Source organism: Mesoplodon mirus, assembly GCF_964341445.2.
Source record: "Mesoplodon mirus genome assembly, chromosome: 8".
NCBI classification, from domain to species: Eukaryota; Metazoa; Chordata; class Mammalia; order Artiodactyla; family Ziphiidae; genus Mesoplodon; species Mesoplodon mirus.
In genome coordinates, this window is record NC_138984.1 from 227,699 (window position 1) to 243,037 (window position 15,339).

At 45.7% G+C, this 15,339-nt stretch overlaps 1 protein-coding gene across 1 annotated transcript in view; it reads left to right on the forward strand.

Moving 5' to 3' along the window:
- Window positions 1-81: 81 nt before the first annotated feature.
- The window catches only part of THAP4 (THAP domain containing 4), a 41,922-nt gene continuing 26,664 nt past the window's right edge, over window positions 82-15,339 (forward strand). Inside the window, exons 1-2 of the mRNA XM_082630631.1 lie at window positions 82-261; window positions 2,364-3,550. Of these exons, the coding sequence (XP_082486757.1) occupies window positions 185-261; window positions 2,364-3,550 (1,264 nt within the window). The 5' untranslated portion in view covers window positions 82-184. The remainder of the gene's footprint in view (window positions 262-2,363; window positions 3,551-15,339) is intronic.

The following is a 15,339-nucleotide window of genomic DNA, read 5'->3' on the forward strand; positions in this document are numbered from 1 at the left end:
TGGCGGCCGGGCGGCGGGCGGCCGGGCGCCGCCATCTTGCCGTACGGCGGGAGCCGCTGGGCTGGCTCCCACGTCCCGCAGCCGTGTCGCCGCGCGCCCTCCCCTCGGGGCGGTCCCGCCCGGGGCTCGGCGCGGCGAGACGAGGGCCGGAGCCTGGCGGCGGCGCGGCGGCCCGAGGCCCGAGATGGTGATCTGCTGCGCGGCCGCGAACTGCTCCAACCGGCAGGGCAAGGGGGAAAAGCGCGCCGTCTCCTTCCACAGGTAACCGGGCCCCGCCCGCCGCCGCCGGCCCGCCGCCCGCGCGGTCCGCGGGCCACGCCCCCGCCCGGCCCGGCCCGGCTCGGCCCGGCCCGGCCCCGCGGGGAGACTGAGGCCGCGCGGCCCGGTCGGACGCGGGGTCGCTCAGGGCGCGGGCCCCGGGCCGGTCCCGCGAGTGAGTCAGCGCGGCGCTGTGTGACCTTGGCCCGGCCGGCGTCTCTGGGCCGGGCGCCTCGGGCCACCGCGGCCGGCGGCTTCCATCCGCGGCCACCCGACCCCCGCGACCCTCGGCCGCCGGTGCGCGCCCCATGCCCACTGGGAGGCCGCCAGGCGCCCACGCCGCGGCCTCGGCAGCCTCTCCACCACCCCGTGGCCACCCTGCGCCCCATGGGTTCGGGTTGGCGCCGCCAGTCTCCAGAAACGGTGTGTTCTGGAAACACGCTTCCTTCTGTCGGTTGTCGTCTTGCGTTTGCTGTGACTTTCGGCTTTTTTCGTCGCGGGGGAGCCCGTCTTGATCTCTGCGATCAGGGATGTGGCCGAGCAAATGCGCCTCGTGGATTAACACGCGCTCCAGACTCTGTGTCCTAGAAGGGGCCTCGCGGTCGGCCTCGGGGAAGGTAGCCCTGCCGCGCAGAGGTGAGTCCCGGGAGGTCCCTGACAGCATCCAGCTTGGGGCCGGCCCAGCCCGCTCCTCGCCGGGGCTTAGCTGCGAGTCGTGGAGGGCTCTGTTCCGTGGGCGCCCATGGAAACCGGCCCGAGGCAGGGCAGGGGCTGGCCTTCTCTCTGGCCTGGCCTGCTTCGTGAAGGCTCTGGAATTCAGCCTCTTACAGCGAGTCCTTTTCTACGACCTCCACGCTGGAGGTACCAGAACAGTCAGCAGAAGGAACTCCACCTTAGAAACCTCCTCCCGGATACTTTTCTATTTTCCTTTTGATGTTGCAGGATGGTGTTCAAGTTTTGAAAACGTGGAGGACGTTTGTTCTGTAGTCTTACTGAAAGTTCATGGTGGTTTGCGCTGTCTTAAGTTGTTACAACCTATCAGGATAGTAACAGCAGGTTGTTTCAGCGGTCAGCCAGCATGCTTACTTGAGTTTCCTTCAGAGAGCCCTTAGTTTTGTTACTGTATTTGAAAACGGAGACAAAGCATTGCAGAGGAGGCTGCTCTTGGCATTCATAATGGTCAAGGACGTGGGAACTGGGGGGTGGGGGGGAGCTTCGGGTAATGGGCTCCCAAAGCAGTGAGGAAATTTAGAGGGTCATGCTGCTTGGAGCTTCATGAGGAGTTGGTGTCCCCGCGGTCCTGGTCCCCAGCAGCGTCAGGTGGGTTAGGTGACCTCAGGTGCAGCAGAACAGCCCTCTGGAATGGCCGCCCCACTCCCACCCTCGTATGTGTAGTTTCGCCAGAGTTTTCTAAGTAGACATCTTGCCTGAATGAGAAAAAAATGATCATTAAGTGTCTTTTTCAGTATTTGCCAGGGACTGGTTGCTTTTCAAAAGGAGCCGCAGAGCCGCGGCTGTTGAGTCTCGCCTGCTCTGCGAGCTGGTCTCATATCCTCAGCTCCTCGAGCCGCAGCTGGGGCACGTGGGGGTGTCTGGGACATTCTCCTGGCCTCTTTGTCCCATCTCTGCTGTCTGACGCTTGGCCTGACTTCTAAATGGGGGAGGGGCAACCATCTTCCTTTGAGCACCCCAAGTCCTGCATCCCAGGCACACCAGGAGGGTTGGCCAGCTATGAGCTTCTAGGAACTATTTCCAGGGCTTCCTGAAGCCTTTCCCGCTGTCGTGATGCCATCTGGTGCTGTCTCTCCAAGGATTCTGTATCCCTGCAGGGCATTTACCACAGCCTGGGAGGAGGTATTCACCTTCGCTCTTTATCCACCCTACGGACTGTAAGCTTCTTAAGGGCAGGCAGTGCGTCTTTCATCTTTCTGTTTCAGTAATAAGTTGCAAGTAGAAGGTATTCCTTAGAGCTTTGTTAAGTTTTTAAATGGGTAAAGTCAACACAGGTTTGGGTGTTTGCAAATACACTTGTTCTGCTTTTATAGTTGATAGTAGTAGGGGGAGGCATTTAACTATTTTTTTCTAATTTGTCATTTGTCCTGCAGATTCCCCCTGAAGGATTCAAAACGTCTGATCCAGTGGTTGAAGGCTGTTCAGAGGGATAACTGGACGCCCACTAAGTATTCTTTCCTCTGTAGTGAACATTTCACCAAAGATAGCTTCTCCAAGAGACTGGAGGATCAGCACCGCCTGCTCAAGCCCACGGCCGTGCCGTCCATCTTCCACCTGGCTGAGAAGAAAAGGGGGGCCGGAGGCCATGGCCGCCCCCGGACAAAGGACGCCAGGAAGGCCTCAGGGGGTCTGAGGGCACATGCAAGTGACATTGCCGACGGGAAGGCAGCTGCAGGGTCGTCGTCGTCGTCCTCGAGTGAAAGCCTGATGGCCAAGCCCGAGTCCCACAAGCTGAAGCGGGGCGCGTCACAGGGCAGAACCGCAGCCAGGGCCACCCGGGAGGCCGCCAGTCTGCAGCGGGCCCGACAGCCTCCGGAAGGACACACAGATGACGGTCCAGCCTCCGCCACCGTGTCCGGCGGCCGGGGAGAAGCCAACGCTTGTGCTGTGGATGCGGGCGACGAGAACGCCATCTCCCCGGATGGGGGCCTGGTGGACAGGAGCGGCATTTCCGTGGATGACTTTACCCCCCCGGGGTCCGGGGCCTGCAAGTTCATCGGCTCGCTTCATTCCTACAGTTTCTCCTCCAAGCACGCCCGCGAGAGGCCGGCCGTCCCCCGGGAGCCCGTGGACCGCAAGAGGCCGAAGAGAGATGCCGAGCCCGGCTGCAGCGGGAGCAGCCCGGGGCCCGACAAGGGGCCGGCGCAGAGCCCTCCACGCGCGCCGCCCACGGCGAGCTCATCGCTCACGGCCACTCCGCAGAAGCCCGCGCAGGGCCCCTCGGCGCCTCCGACCGATGTGACCCCGAAACCGGCGGCCGAGGCCGTGCAGAGCGAGCACAGCGACGCCAGCCCCATGTCCATCAACGAGGTCATCCTGTCGGCGTCGGGGGCCTGCAAGCTCATCGACTCGCTGCACTCCTACTGCTTCTCCTCCCGCCAGAGCAAGAGCCAGGTGTGCTGCCTGCAGGAGCAGGTGGAGAAGAAGAACGGCGAGCTGAGGGCCCTGCGCCAGAGGGTCAGCCGCTCGGACAGCCAGGTGCGCGAGCTGCGGGAGAAGCTGGACCGGCTGCGGCGGCTGAGCCTCCCCCACCTGAGCAGCCTGCTGGCCCCCGGCCGCGGTCAGTACCCGGGCCTGGCGCCCGCGCGGCTGGGGTTCGCGAGCACAGGGCCTGTGCCGTGCAGTGCCTCCCGAGAGGGGAGCCAGGCTGGCGAGCTCGCCTGGCCGGCTGGGCTCCAGGGTACCCGGGAGGTGGCTGTAACTGGGAGCTTTAGCCGGTGAGGAAGGAGGGGTGGGAGACCCAGAACCACGGTGGTGGGGCCCGGACGGCTGGTCCTCCGCCCCACTGGGGTCCCTTCCTGCTGCAGACCTCACGCAGACAGAAATTGCTAACGAGTTAGGGTCGAAACATAAGCTTAGACAGACACGGTGAGCCATTAGAAAGATCGTAGGAGACTCTTAAAATCACGAGGTGGTTCTTTCCAGTTGGGTTGTGATGAATATCCTGACGTTAAAGCATTTTGAACGTTAATAATAAGTTTTTTTAAATTTTAAACACCTATTCGAGTAGAGTATGTTCTCTCGTAAGAACACTGCAGAAGTACATCGGCTAAGTGGTGAAAATTCCCCTTTCCCACTCACCTCCCCACTTTTATTCCTGGTTGCCGTTAAAATTTAGTGTGTAATCTTAGACTTTTTTTAATGCTTTATGAAAAATATATTAATTTATTTGGCTGCGTCGGGTCTTAGTTGCGGCACATGGGATCTTTGGTTGTGGCATGCGGGCTTCTTAGTTGCAGCATGCCAACTTTTAGTTGCGGCATGCCTGCAGGATCTAGTTCCCTGACCAGGGATCGAACCCAAGCCCCCTGCATGGGGAGCGCGGAGTCTTAGCCACTGGACCACCAGGGAAGTCCATATTTTTTTATGCTTTCACTTACATGTCTTTGTGTCTATTATACAAATAGGTTGGATGTATATTTTGTACATTACTGCTTATGTTTCTGCTTTTCTCCTAGTTTACTATTTATTTCTTGTAGAATCAGTTTTGAGGTTAGTATCTTTTGCCTGTTATGTGTATAAAGGTGGAAACTATTTTCCTACCACGTCGTGCATTTAGTCTGAATCAGCGTTTGTCTTCCAGGTTGTAATTACCACTGCAGGTGAGAAAAGGCTCCAGTGTGTGACAGGCTGTTCAGGGCCTCCTGGACCCCCAGGTCAACAACCATCAGCACAACCAAAAACAAAAGCAAAACCCAAAGCCATCCTGATGTACTGGTCAGAGTTACACACTACATTCTCCTGTTATTTTAAAGTGGTTTTTGTAGTTTCTCATACATGATATTACTTCTTGGTACCTTTTTCTCCTCCTCTTGGTCAGACGCCCCAAAGTTTGTCACTATTGCAGATCTTTCCAAACAGCCTGCATTGATCAGGTCTCCGTTGTTGCTTCTGCTTCCTTCTTCCTGACTTCTTTTTGCTTTCTTGGGTTTTATAGCTGTTCTGGCTCCTGGAGGGAAGTGCATAGCGTCTTTGGGGACAGTTTATGTTTCCCAGCACCTGCAGTTGAGGCTGGACCCCTCCTTCTGTCCCTTTGGCTCCGAGCCACACCCCCGCCTCCTGTCGCTCTCCTTGCCCTTAGTTTCTAAAGAGTTTGTAATTTCAGTCTTGATTCCCTCTTTAACTTGAGTTGTTTAGGAGGGTGTTGTGGTTTTCAAGTGGATGGATTGGGGGAAGGGAGTTAATTTTTTGTGTTATTGTTAAAGTTCAGTGACTTAAAGATACATGCTTTATAGAATCTTCTGAGGTTTCATTGTGGCTCAGTACCTCTTTGTTTGTGACTGTTTCCTTACAGCTTGAGAAGAATGTGTCCTGTCCATAGATTGGTTACATTGTTCTGTCTGGCTGAGGCTGGATCTAGCTTATTTTATTGGTCAACTGATCTGTTTCCTAACTTATTGTATCCACTGATCTGTTGATTTTTAAGAGGTGAGGTAGGTCTGTCACTGTGATTCCTGAGGTGCCATTGCTTCTTGAATGTCTGTTCAGTTTAACTGTATTTACAGACCGTGTTATTAGATACGTGAGTATGCCTCCGTGTTACCAAACAGAAAAGCCTGTTTTGTCCCATTTAAAGTTTTACTTCTTTGTCTCCTTATTTTCAACCTTTTTATATCCCTTTATTTTGTAGCTCTATTTTAGCTCAATCTGAGAGCCTTATATAAAGTAATTTAATCCATTTACAACTGGGATTATTGATAAATTGAAACTTGGGCCTGCCTCTTTATTTTATTTTTTAATTTGTTAGGTTTTCTCATTGTTTCTTTTTCTATTCTGATGGGTGTCTGTCAGCCTTCATCCTGTCTTTCTGTAAATGCTTGAGTTGATTGGCTCCTGTGCCCCCTCCCAGCTCCCATCCCTCCCCCAGTCCCTCCCCCAGTGCAGGTCGTCTCTGCTCTGAGCTCCATATCCTCATCTCCCCAGTAGATGCACGTACACGTGGTATTGGTTACTTTATTCACCATGATTTATTGTTACCAATTTTTCCCTCTTTTGGATAAATAATTAATGATTTGGAGGGAACTCACATGACAGAAATTTTGAGAGGAATCGAGTTTGAGATGCCTCGTAGGTGCTGATGCCAGAGAGCCAGCACCCAGCTGCATGAGGTTGCATGTGTGTGCCTGCAGAGGCAGGGGAAAAAGGTATTGTAGAAAGGGGGGTGCTTTGTTGGGCTGCAGCAGCTCTGATCAGAATGGAGAAAGGATGGCTGACTCGGCCACATGGGGTCACTGGTGACCACAGTCTCCTTGGAGTGGTGGGAATAGAGCTGGGTGTGGAGCCAGTGAAGGGAGGGGCCGCTGAGGGTGGCTGGGGACCCGGCACTTTAAGAGGTTGAGCTGTGGGGACAGTGGGCAGTAGCCAGAAGGGAACACGGCTCCACGGGAAAGTTTTGTGTGTCAGATGGGGACGAGGGAGCAGGTGTCTGCTGGGGCCCAGATGGACAGGGAGAGCCGTGAGGACAGACAGGAGCGCACTGGGCCCTGAGGAGGGGCGGGGGTGGGTGCTGCACCTCCGCTCCTGGGCTCCCTTGGGTAGAGGGAGAGGCTGCAGGAGGAGCTGGGCCAGGGGCAGTGGGAGGGGTGGGAGGGAGAGAGGCCACCCAGGGCCCCTCTCAGAACCACGGTCACCGCCTGCGGCTCTCCTTGGCGTCTGCTCCCTTCACCATTTCCAGTGTGCTTATGACTTCATTCATCAGTGAAGGAACCTTCTGGTGATTTTATAGGTTGTGTTAAAGGGACTGTACACATGTTTATTCAGTCCATGACCTTCAGCCAGTCCCATTTTTTTGGACAGAATCCCTGAAGCAGAGAAGCCCAGCCAGTGGACCTGCAGGTTCCGGGCTCTGGGAAGTTTGCCCTCCAGAAAGCTGGTGCTGAGTGGCATTCCCCCAGGATGGGGTGCTTTGTCCCTGAGCCTGTGCTGAGTCCAGGCATCATGCTGCACCAGGCCGCGTTGCTGGCCTTCCTGTGAACCAGTGAGGATGAACATCTTTCCATGTTCATCCCCTCTCTGTCCTTCCCTGACCATGCCATTCCTGCCTTGCTCACTGACTATCAAGTGTGATTCAGCCATGCCCTCAGTTTTAATTTAATACTTGCTTCAAAAATATCTCAGGGGCTTCCCTGGTGGCGCAGTGGTTGGGAGTCCGCCTGCCGATGCAGGGGACACGGGTTCGTGCCCCGGTCCGGTAGGATCCCACATGCCGCGGAGCGGCTGGGCCCGTGAGCCATGGCCGCTGAGCCTGCACGTCCGGAGCCTGTGCTCCGCAACGGGAGAGGCCACAACAGTGAGAGGCCCGTGTACCGCAAAAAAAAAAAAAAATCTCAGTTTTCTTCCCGCTCTTTTATTCATTATACAGACAGTTCTTGAGCTAATCTGGAGTTTTAAAAGCTTTTTATTATGGAAATCTTGAACGTGTACAAATTAAGCAGAAAAGTATAATAACCCCTTTGTACCTACCCCCTAGCTTCAACATTTATCAGTATTCTGATACTCCTGTTTCATCTATATTTCTACCTACTCCCTACCTTCCCTTGATTATTTTCTGATTAATAGAGGTTTTTTTAAGGAAAGTTTGAGATTTACAGAAAAATTCAGCAGATACTACAGGAAATTCCCCCACAGTTTCCCCTGCTACTAACATCTTGCATTTCCACTTGTGTTAGTGTGGTTCATTCATTACAAGTTATGAACCCATATAGATACGTTGTTATTAACTAAGTCCACAGTTTACATGTAGGTTCCTGTCTTATACTTGGATTTTTTTTTTCCACTGACAAACTGTTGTTAACAAAACAGAATATCCTTCAAAGATACAAATCTCAAAGAGGATTTTATTTAAGACCAACTCAGTAGAATGAAGTAAAAGATTGGGTGGGTAGAAATTTTGTGATTTCAAACCATTGAAGATGAATCATTACAGGGCAAGAAAAACATAGTTGGCGAAGGGACAAAACGAGGAATCTTTCAAACAAACACAAACACAGGAGCACCGGCCTTGCCCCACTGAAGGCCTGGGGAGGAAGGCGACCACTGCACGCGTCTGAGTCCCGGCCAGGGTCTATGCGCCCCTGGAAACACTCAGGCAGGTCAGCCCGCAGGGCGCCTTATACTTGGGTTTTGGCAGATACATAAGCACATGTATCCTCATTACAATATCATAGAGTAGTTTCACTGCCCTGAAAACCTCTCTGTCCACTGTTCATGCCTTTCCTCCTGACCCTTGGCAGCCACTGATCTTTAGATTGTTTCTGTAGTTTTGCCTTTTCTAGGATGTCGCATGATTGGGATGTATGGATGCTGTGAACTAGAATATGCAGCCTTTTCAGGTTGGCTTCTTTCACTTAGTATATATTTAGGGTTCCTCTGTCGTTTTATGGCTTGATAGTTTATTTCTTTTTTGTTGTTGTTCCTTTTCTTACATTGAGTTAAAATACAAATAACAAAAAGTTTATCTTCTTAACAGTTTGTCAGTGTACAATTCAGTGGCATTAAATACATTCACGTTGTTGAGCAGCCATCACCACCATCCATCCCCATAACTCATGTAAATCTGGAACTCTATACCAATTAAACAATAACTCTCCCTCTCCCCTCACCTAGCCATTGGCAGCCACCATTCTACTTTGTGTCTCCATGATTTTGACTCATGTAAGTGAAATCATATAGTATTTGTCTGTCTGTGATTAGTTGTTTCACTTAGTGTAGTGCCCACAAAGTACGTCCATGTTGTAGCATACTGCAGAATTTTCTTCCATTGTATGGGTGGACCACAATTTGTTTATCCACTCATCCATCAATGGACATTTGGGTTGCTTCCACCCACTGGCTATTGCGAATAATGTTGCTATGAATGTGGGTGTACAAGTAGCTTTTCAAGACCTGACTTTCAGTTCTTTGGGGTGTATACCCAGAAGTGGGATTGCTGGTTCATATGGTAGTTCTGTGTTTAATTTTTTGAGGAACTTCCATACTATTTTCCGTAATGGATACACCACGTTACATTCCTGCCAACAGTGCACAAGAGTTCCAGTTTCTCTGCATCCTTACCAACACTTGTTTTCTGTGTTTTTGATAACAGCCATCCTCACAGGTGTGGGGTGGTCTCTCACCGTGGTTTTCATTTGCATCTCCCTAATGATCAGTCACACTGCACATCTTTTCGTGTGTATATTGGCCATTCGTATATCTTCTTTGGAGAAATGTCTGTTCAAGACCTTTGCCCATTTTTCAATCAGGTTATTTGGTTTTTTTTGTTGTTGTTTAGTTTTAGGAGTTCTCTATATAGTCTAGATATTGATCTCATATCAGAAATATGATTTGCAAATATCTTCTCCCATTCTGTAGGTTGCCTTTTTACTGTGTGAGTATTGCCTTTTGATATACAAATTATAACAATTTTCTTAAAGTCCAGTTTGTCTGTTTTTTCTTTTGTTACCTGTACCTTTGTTGTCATATCCCAGAAATCATTGTCAAGTCCAGTGTCGTGAAGCTTTCATCCTATGTTTTCTTCTAAGAGTTTTATTACTTTAGGTCTTATGTTTAGGTCCTTCATCCATTTTGAGTTAGTTTTTACATATGGTGTTAGATAACCGTATACCTAACCAGTTAGAGCCCACCTTCGTTCTTTGGCACGTGGATGTCCAGCTTTCCCAGGACCGTTTGTTGAAAACACTGTCCTTTCTCCACTGAATGGTCTTAGCACTCTTGTCAAAAATCATTTGACCATATATGTGGGGGTTTATTTCTGGTTTCTCTGTTCTGTTCCGCTGGTTTATATATGTCTTCGTGCCAATATCACACTGTTTTCAATTACTGTAGTAAGTTTTGAAATCAGGAAATGTGAGTTCTCCAGTTTTGTTCCTTTTCAGGATTGTTTTGGCTATTCTCAGTCCTTTGAGATTCCATATGAATTTTAGGATGGGTTTTTTTATTTCTGCAAAAAACATTGGTATTTTGAGAGAGATAGCACTGAATCCGTAGATTGCTTTGGTTAATATTGACAGTTTAACAATATTAAGCCTTCCAGTCCATGAGTATGGGATGTGTGTCCATTAATTTATGTTTTCTTTAATTGCTTTCTGAAGTGTTTTGTAGTTTTCATTGTACAAGTCTTTCACCTCTGTGGTTAAGTTAATTTCAAAGTATTTTATTCTTTTTGATGCTCTTATAAATGGGATTGTTTCTGTAATCTCCTTTTCAGATTGTTCATGTTCATGGTTTGTGTATAGAAATGCAACTGATGTTTGTGTGTTGACTTCGGTATTTTGCTAATTTGATGAATTCATTTATTAGATCCAACAGCTTTTTTTTTTTTCCTAAAGGATTAGCAAATTACCTTAGCTGGCTCATGAATCACCATGGGTTTATTGATGTTTTGTTTTGTTATTAATTTAAGTATAGCTGATTTTACAATATTCTTTTAGTTTCAGGTGCAGAGCAAAGTGATTCAGTCTTTTCTTTTTTTTCCAGATTATTTTCCATTATAGGTTGTTACAGGAGATTGAATATAGTTCCCTGTGCTATACAGTAAAACCTTGTTGCCTATTTATTTTATATGTAGTAGCGTATATCTGTTAATCCCATAGTCCTAATTTATCCCTCCTCCCCTCCCGTTCCCCTTTGATAACCAGAAGTTTGCTTTCTGTGTCTGTGAGTCTGTTTCTATTTTGTATATAGATTCATTTCTATTATTTTTTAGATTCCACACATAAGTAATATCACATAATATTTGTCTTTCTCTGTCTGACTTCACTTATTATGTTATTTTCTAGGTCCATCCATGTTGCTGCAAATGGCAGTATTTCATTCTTTTTTATGGACAAGTAATATCCCATTGTGTACATATATACCCCATTTCTTTTTAAACCAGTTGTCTGCTGATGGGTGCTTGGGTTGTTTCCATGTCTTGGCTATTGTAAATAGGGCTGCTGTGAACATTGGGGTGCATGTATCCTTTTGAATTAGAGTTTTCATCTTTTCCAGATATATGCCAGGGAGTGGGATTGCTGGATCCTATGCTCGCTGTATTTTTAGTTTTTTAAGGAACCTCTATATTGTTTGCCATAGTGGCTACTCCAATATGTATTCCCATCGACAGTGCAGGAGGGTTCCCTTTTCTCCCCACAGTCTCCAGCATTTATTATTCGCAGACTTTTTGATGATGGCCATTCTGACCAGTGTGAGGTGATACCTCATTGTGGTTTTGGTTTGCATTTCTGTAATAATTAGCAGTGTTGGGCACCTTTTCATGTGCCTGTTGGCCATTTGTATGTCTTCTTTGGAGAAATGTCTTTTTAGGTATTCTGCCCATTTTTGGATTGGGCTGTTTGTTTTTTGATATTGAGTTATATGACCTATAATCTAATAGCTTTTTTGTGCAGTGTTTAGGATTTTCTACATATGAGGTCATGTCATCTCAGATAATTTTATTTCTTCCTTTCCGATTTGGATTCCTTTTATTTCTTTTTCTTGCCTAATTGCTCTGGCTAGAACTTCGAGTACTATGTTGAATAGAAGAGGTTAGGTGGGCAGCCTCACCTTGTTCCTGATCTTCGAGGAAAAGCTTCAGTCTTTCATCATTGAGTATTATGTTTGCTATGGGCTTTTCATATATGGCTTTTATAGTGTTGAGGTAGTTTTCTTCTATCCCTATTTTGTTGAGTGTTTTTGTCATGGAAGAGTGTTGAATTTTGTCAAATGCTTTTTCTGCATCGAGATGATCATGTGTTCTTTTCCCTTCATTTTGTTGGTGTGGCATATTACACTGATCGATATTTGTATGTTAAACTATCCTTGCATTCCAGGAATAAATCCCACGTAGTCACAATATTTAATTCTTTAATATGATGCTAACTTCAGTTTGCTAGTATTTTATTGAGGTTTTTTGCATCAGTGTTCAGAATGGATATTGGCCTGTAGTTTTCTTTCCTTGGAGTATCTTTGTCTGGCATTGGTATCAGGGTTATTCAGGCCTCAATACAATGAGTTAGAAATGTTTCCTCCTCTTCAATTTTTTTGGAAACGTTTGAGAAGGATTGTTGTTAGTTCTTCTTAAAATGTTCAGTAGAATTCACCAGTGAAGCCATCAGGTCCAGGGCTCATCTTTGTCAGGAGGGTTTTGATCACTGATTCAATCTCCTTACTAGTTGTAGGTGTATTCAGCTTTTCTATTTGTTTGTGATTTAGTCTTAGTAGGTTTTGTGTTTCTAGGAATTTGTCCATTTCATCTAGGTTATCCAGTTTGTGGGCATGCAATTGTCCGTAGTCCTTTCATAGTCCTTTTTATTTCTGTAGAATTAGTAGTAATATCCCTACTTTCATTTCTATTTTCAGTAATTTGAGTCTTCTCTCTTTTTTTCTTCGTCCATCTAGCTAGAGGTTTGTTGAATTTGTTCATCTTTTCAAAGATGGTTCTCCTATTTTTAAATTAGGTTGTTTTATTATTGTTTTAAGAGTCCTTTGTGTATTTTGAATACAAGTCCTTTTTTGTTTTACTTCTTTATGTAATAAAGTTAAATATATGAAAATGTATGAGATAGAAATGGTAGGAAAAAACCAAACATGGGTTAGGAACATGAATTTTTCTAAAACTAGGGTCCAAAGACGGAGGCAGGGAAGGAGGCAGGAAGCTTTTAGGCAGGGTGGGGGGCGCTAGAGGGGTTGGTAGGGGGTGGCTAATGTAGCCTCCCAGTCTGTAGCTTGTCTTTCTATTCTGTTCTCTTCACAGCATCTTGCAAAACAGACATTTTTAAGTTTAATGAAGTCCTTGTCAGTTGTTGTCTTACATGGGTTGAGCTTTTGGTGCTGTATCGAAACACTCATTGCCAAATAAGGTCACATAGATTTTCTCCTATGTCTCTTTAAGAAGTTGTGCACTTCAGCGTTTTACATTGAGGCCTGTGATCCACCTTGAGTTAATTTTTGTAAAAGGTGTAAGGTCAGTGTCTAGATGCTTTTTTTCAGTCTAGTCATCCAGTTCCAGCACCATTTGTTGAATAGACTGTTCTTTCTCCATTGTATTGCCTTTGCTCCTCTGTAAAAAATCAGTTGCCTCTGTTTGTGGTGATCTAGTTCTGAACTCTGTTTTGTTCCACTGATTGATGTATCTGTTCTTTTGCCAGTACCACATTTTATTGATGATTGTAGCTCTATAATAGGTCTTGAAATAGGGTACTGTGAGTTCTCCAACTTTGTTCTTTTCCATCAATATTGTGCTGGCTATTCAGGGTCTTCTGCCTCTCCATATGAACTTTAGAATCAGTCTGTCAGTATCCACAAAATGATTGATGAGATTTTGATTGGGATTGGGATTGTGTTGAATCAATAGATCAAGTTGGGCAGAATTGACCATCTTAACAATATTGAATTTTCCAATCTAGGAACATAGAATATCCATCCATTTATTTAGATCTTCTTTCTTCTTTTATTTCTTTCATCAGTTTTGTAGTTTTCTTCATAAATCTTTACATATTCTGTTAGATTTGTACTTAAATAGTTCCTTCTTTTTTGGCGCAAGTATAAATATTATTGTTTTTTTAATTTCAAATTCCAGTTGTTTATTGCTAGTATATAGGAAAACAATTGACTTTAGCACATTAGCATTATATCCTGCAACCTTGCTATAATTGCTGATTAACTCCAATAGTTTTTTTGTGGATCCTTTAGGATTTTCTACATAGACGGTCATGTCGTCTGAGAACAAAGACAGTTTTATTTTTCTGTTTCACTCTGTGTACCTTTTATTTCCTTTTCTTCTCTTGTAGCTTCAACTGGAACTTCCAGTTCATTGTATGAGTGGGGAGGGGGCATCCTCTCCTTGTTTCTGATCTTCGTAGGGAAGCTTTGAGTTTCTCACCATGAGTATGGCATTAACTGTAGCATTTTTTTTGTTTTTGGGGGTGTTTTTTGGCCGCACCACGCGGCTTGCATGATCTTAGTTCCCTGACCAGGGATTGAACCTGCACCCTCCCCTCAGCAGTGAAAGCATGGAGTCCTAACCACTGGACTGCCAGAGAATTCCCATCTGTAGGGTTTTTTTAAATAGATGTTCTTTATCAAGTTGAGGAAGTTCCCCTTTATTCCTAGTTTATTGAGAGTTTTATCATGAAAAGTGATTTTGTCACTTTTTCTGCCTCCATTGATATGATCATTTGAGTTTTCTTCTTTAGCCTGTTGATGTGACAGAGTGTATTAACTGATTTTAGAGTGCTGAACCAGCCTTGTATACTGGAATAAACCCACATGGTCATGGTGTATAATTTTTTTTTTTTACGTTGTTAGATGCCGTTTGCTCGTGTTAAGGAGGTTTGCATCTATGTTGATGAGAGACATTTGTAGTTTTCCTTTTTTGTAATGTCTCGGTCTGGTTTTGGTATTAAGAGTGATGCTGGCCTCAATTGAATGACTTAGGAGGTATTCCCTCTGCTTCTGCCTTCCAGAAGAGATTGTAAAGAATAGGTAAAATTTTTTCCTTAAATGTTTGGTAGAATTCACCAATATTCTAGAAACCCATCTAGGCCTGGTACTTTCTGTTTTAGAAAGTTATTAATTATTGATTCAATTTCTCTAATAGATACAGGCCTATTCAGATTTATCTATTTCTCCTGGTATAAATTTTGCTAGTATGTGTCTTTCAAGGAATTGATCCATTTCACCTAAATTATCAAATTTGTAGGCATAAAGTTGTTCATAGTATGCCTTTTTAACCTTTTAATGTCCGTGGGATAGTAGTGATGTTCCTCTTTTATTTATAATATTGGTAATTTTTGTCTTCTCTCTTTTTTTCCTTAGTTAACCAGCCTAGAGTTTTATCAATTTTATTGATCTTTTTGAAAAACCAATCTTGGATTTTGTTGATTTTCTTTTTTTTCCTGTTTTCAAATTCATTAGTTTCTGTTCTAATTTTTTTTTCCTTTTCTTCTGCTTGCTTTCAACTTAATTGCTTTTCTTTCTCTACTTTCCTAATGTGAAAACTTAGGTTATTAATTTCAGATACTACTTTTCTAATATACATTTACCTCTAAGTATTGCTTTTTCTGCATCCCACAAATTTTGATAAGTTGTATTTTCATTTCCATTTAGTTTAAGTGTTTTTTATTTCTCTTGAGGCTTCCTTCTTGACCCACTTGGTTCTTAGAAGTGTCTTGTTTAGTCTCCAAGTATTTTGGAATGTTTCAGGTATCTTGCTGTTACTGATTTAATCCCAGTGGTCTGAGAACGTATTTTGTATGATTTCTGTTCTGTTAAATGTGTTAAGATGTGTTCTGTGGCCCAGAATGTGGCCTGTCATGGTGAATGTTTCTTGTGAGCTTGAGCTTGAGCAGAATGTGTGTTCTGCTGTTGTTG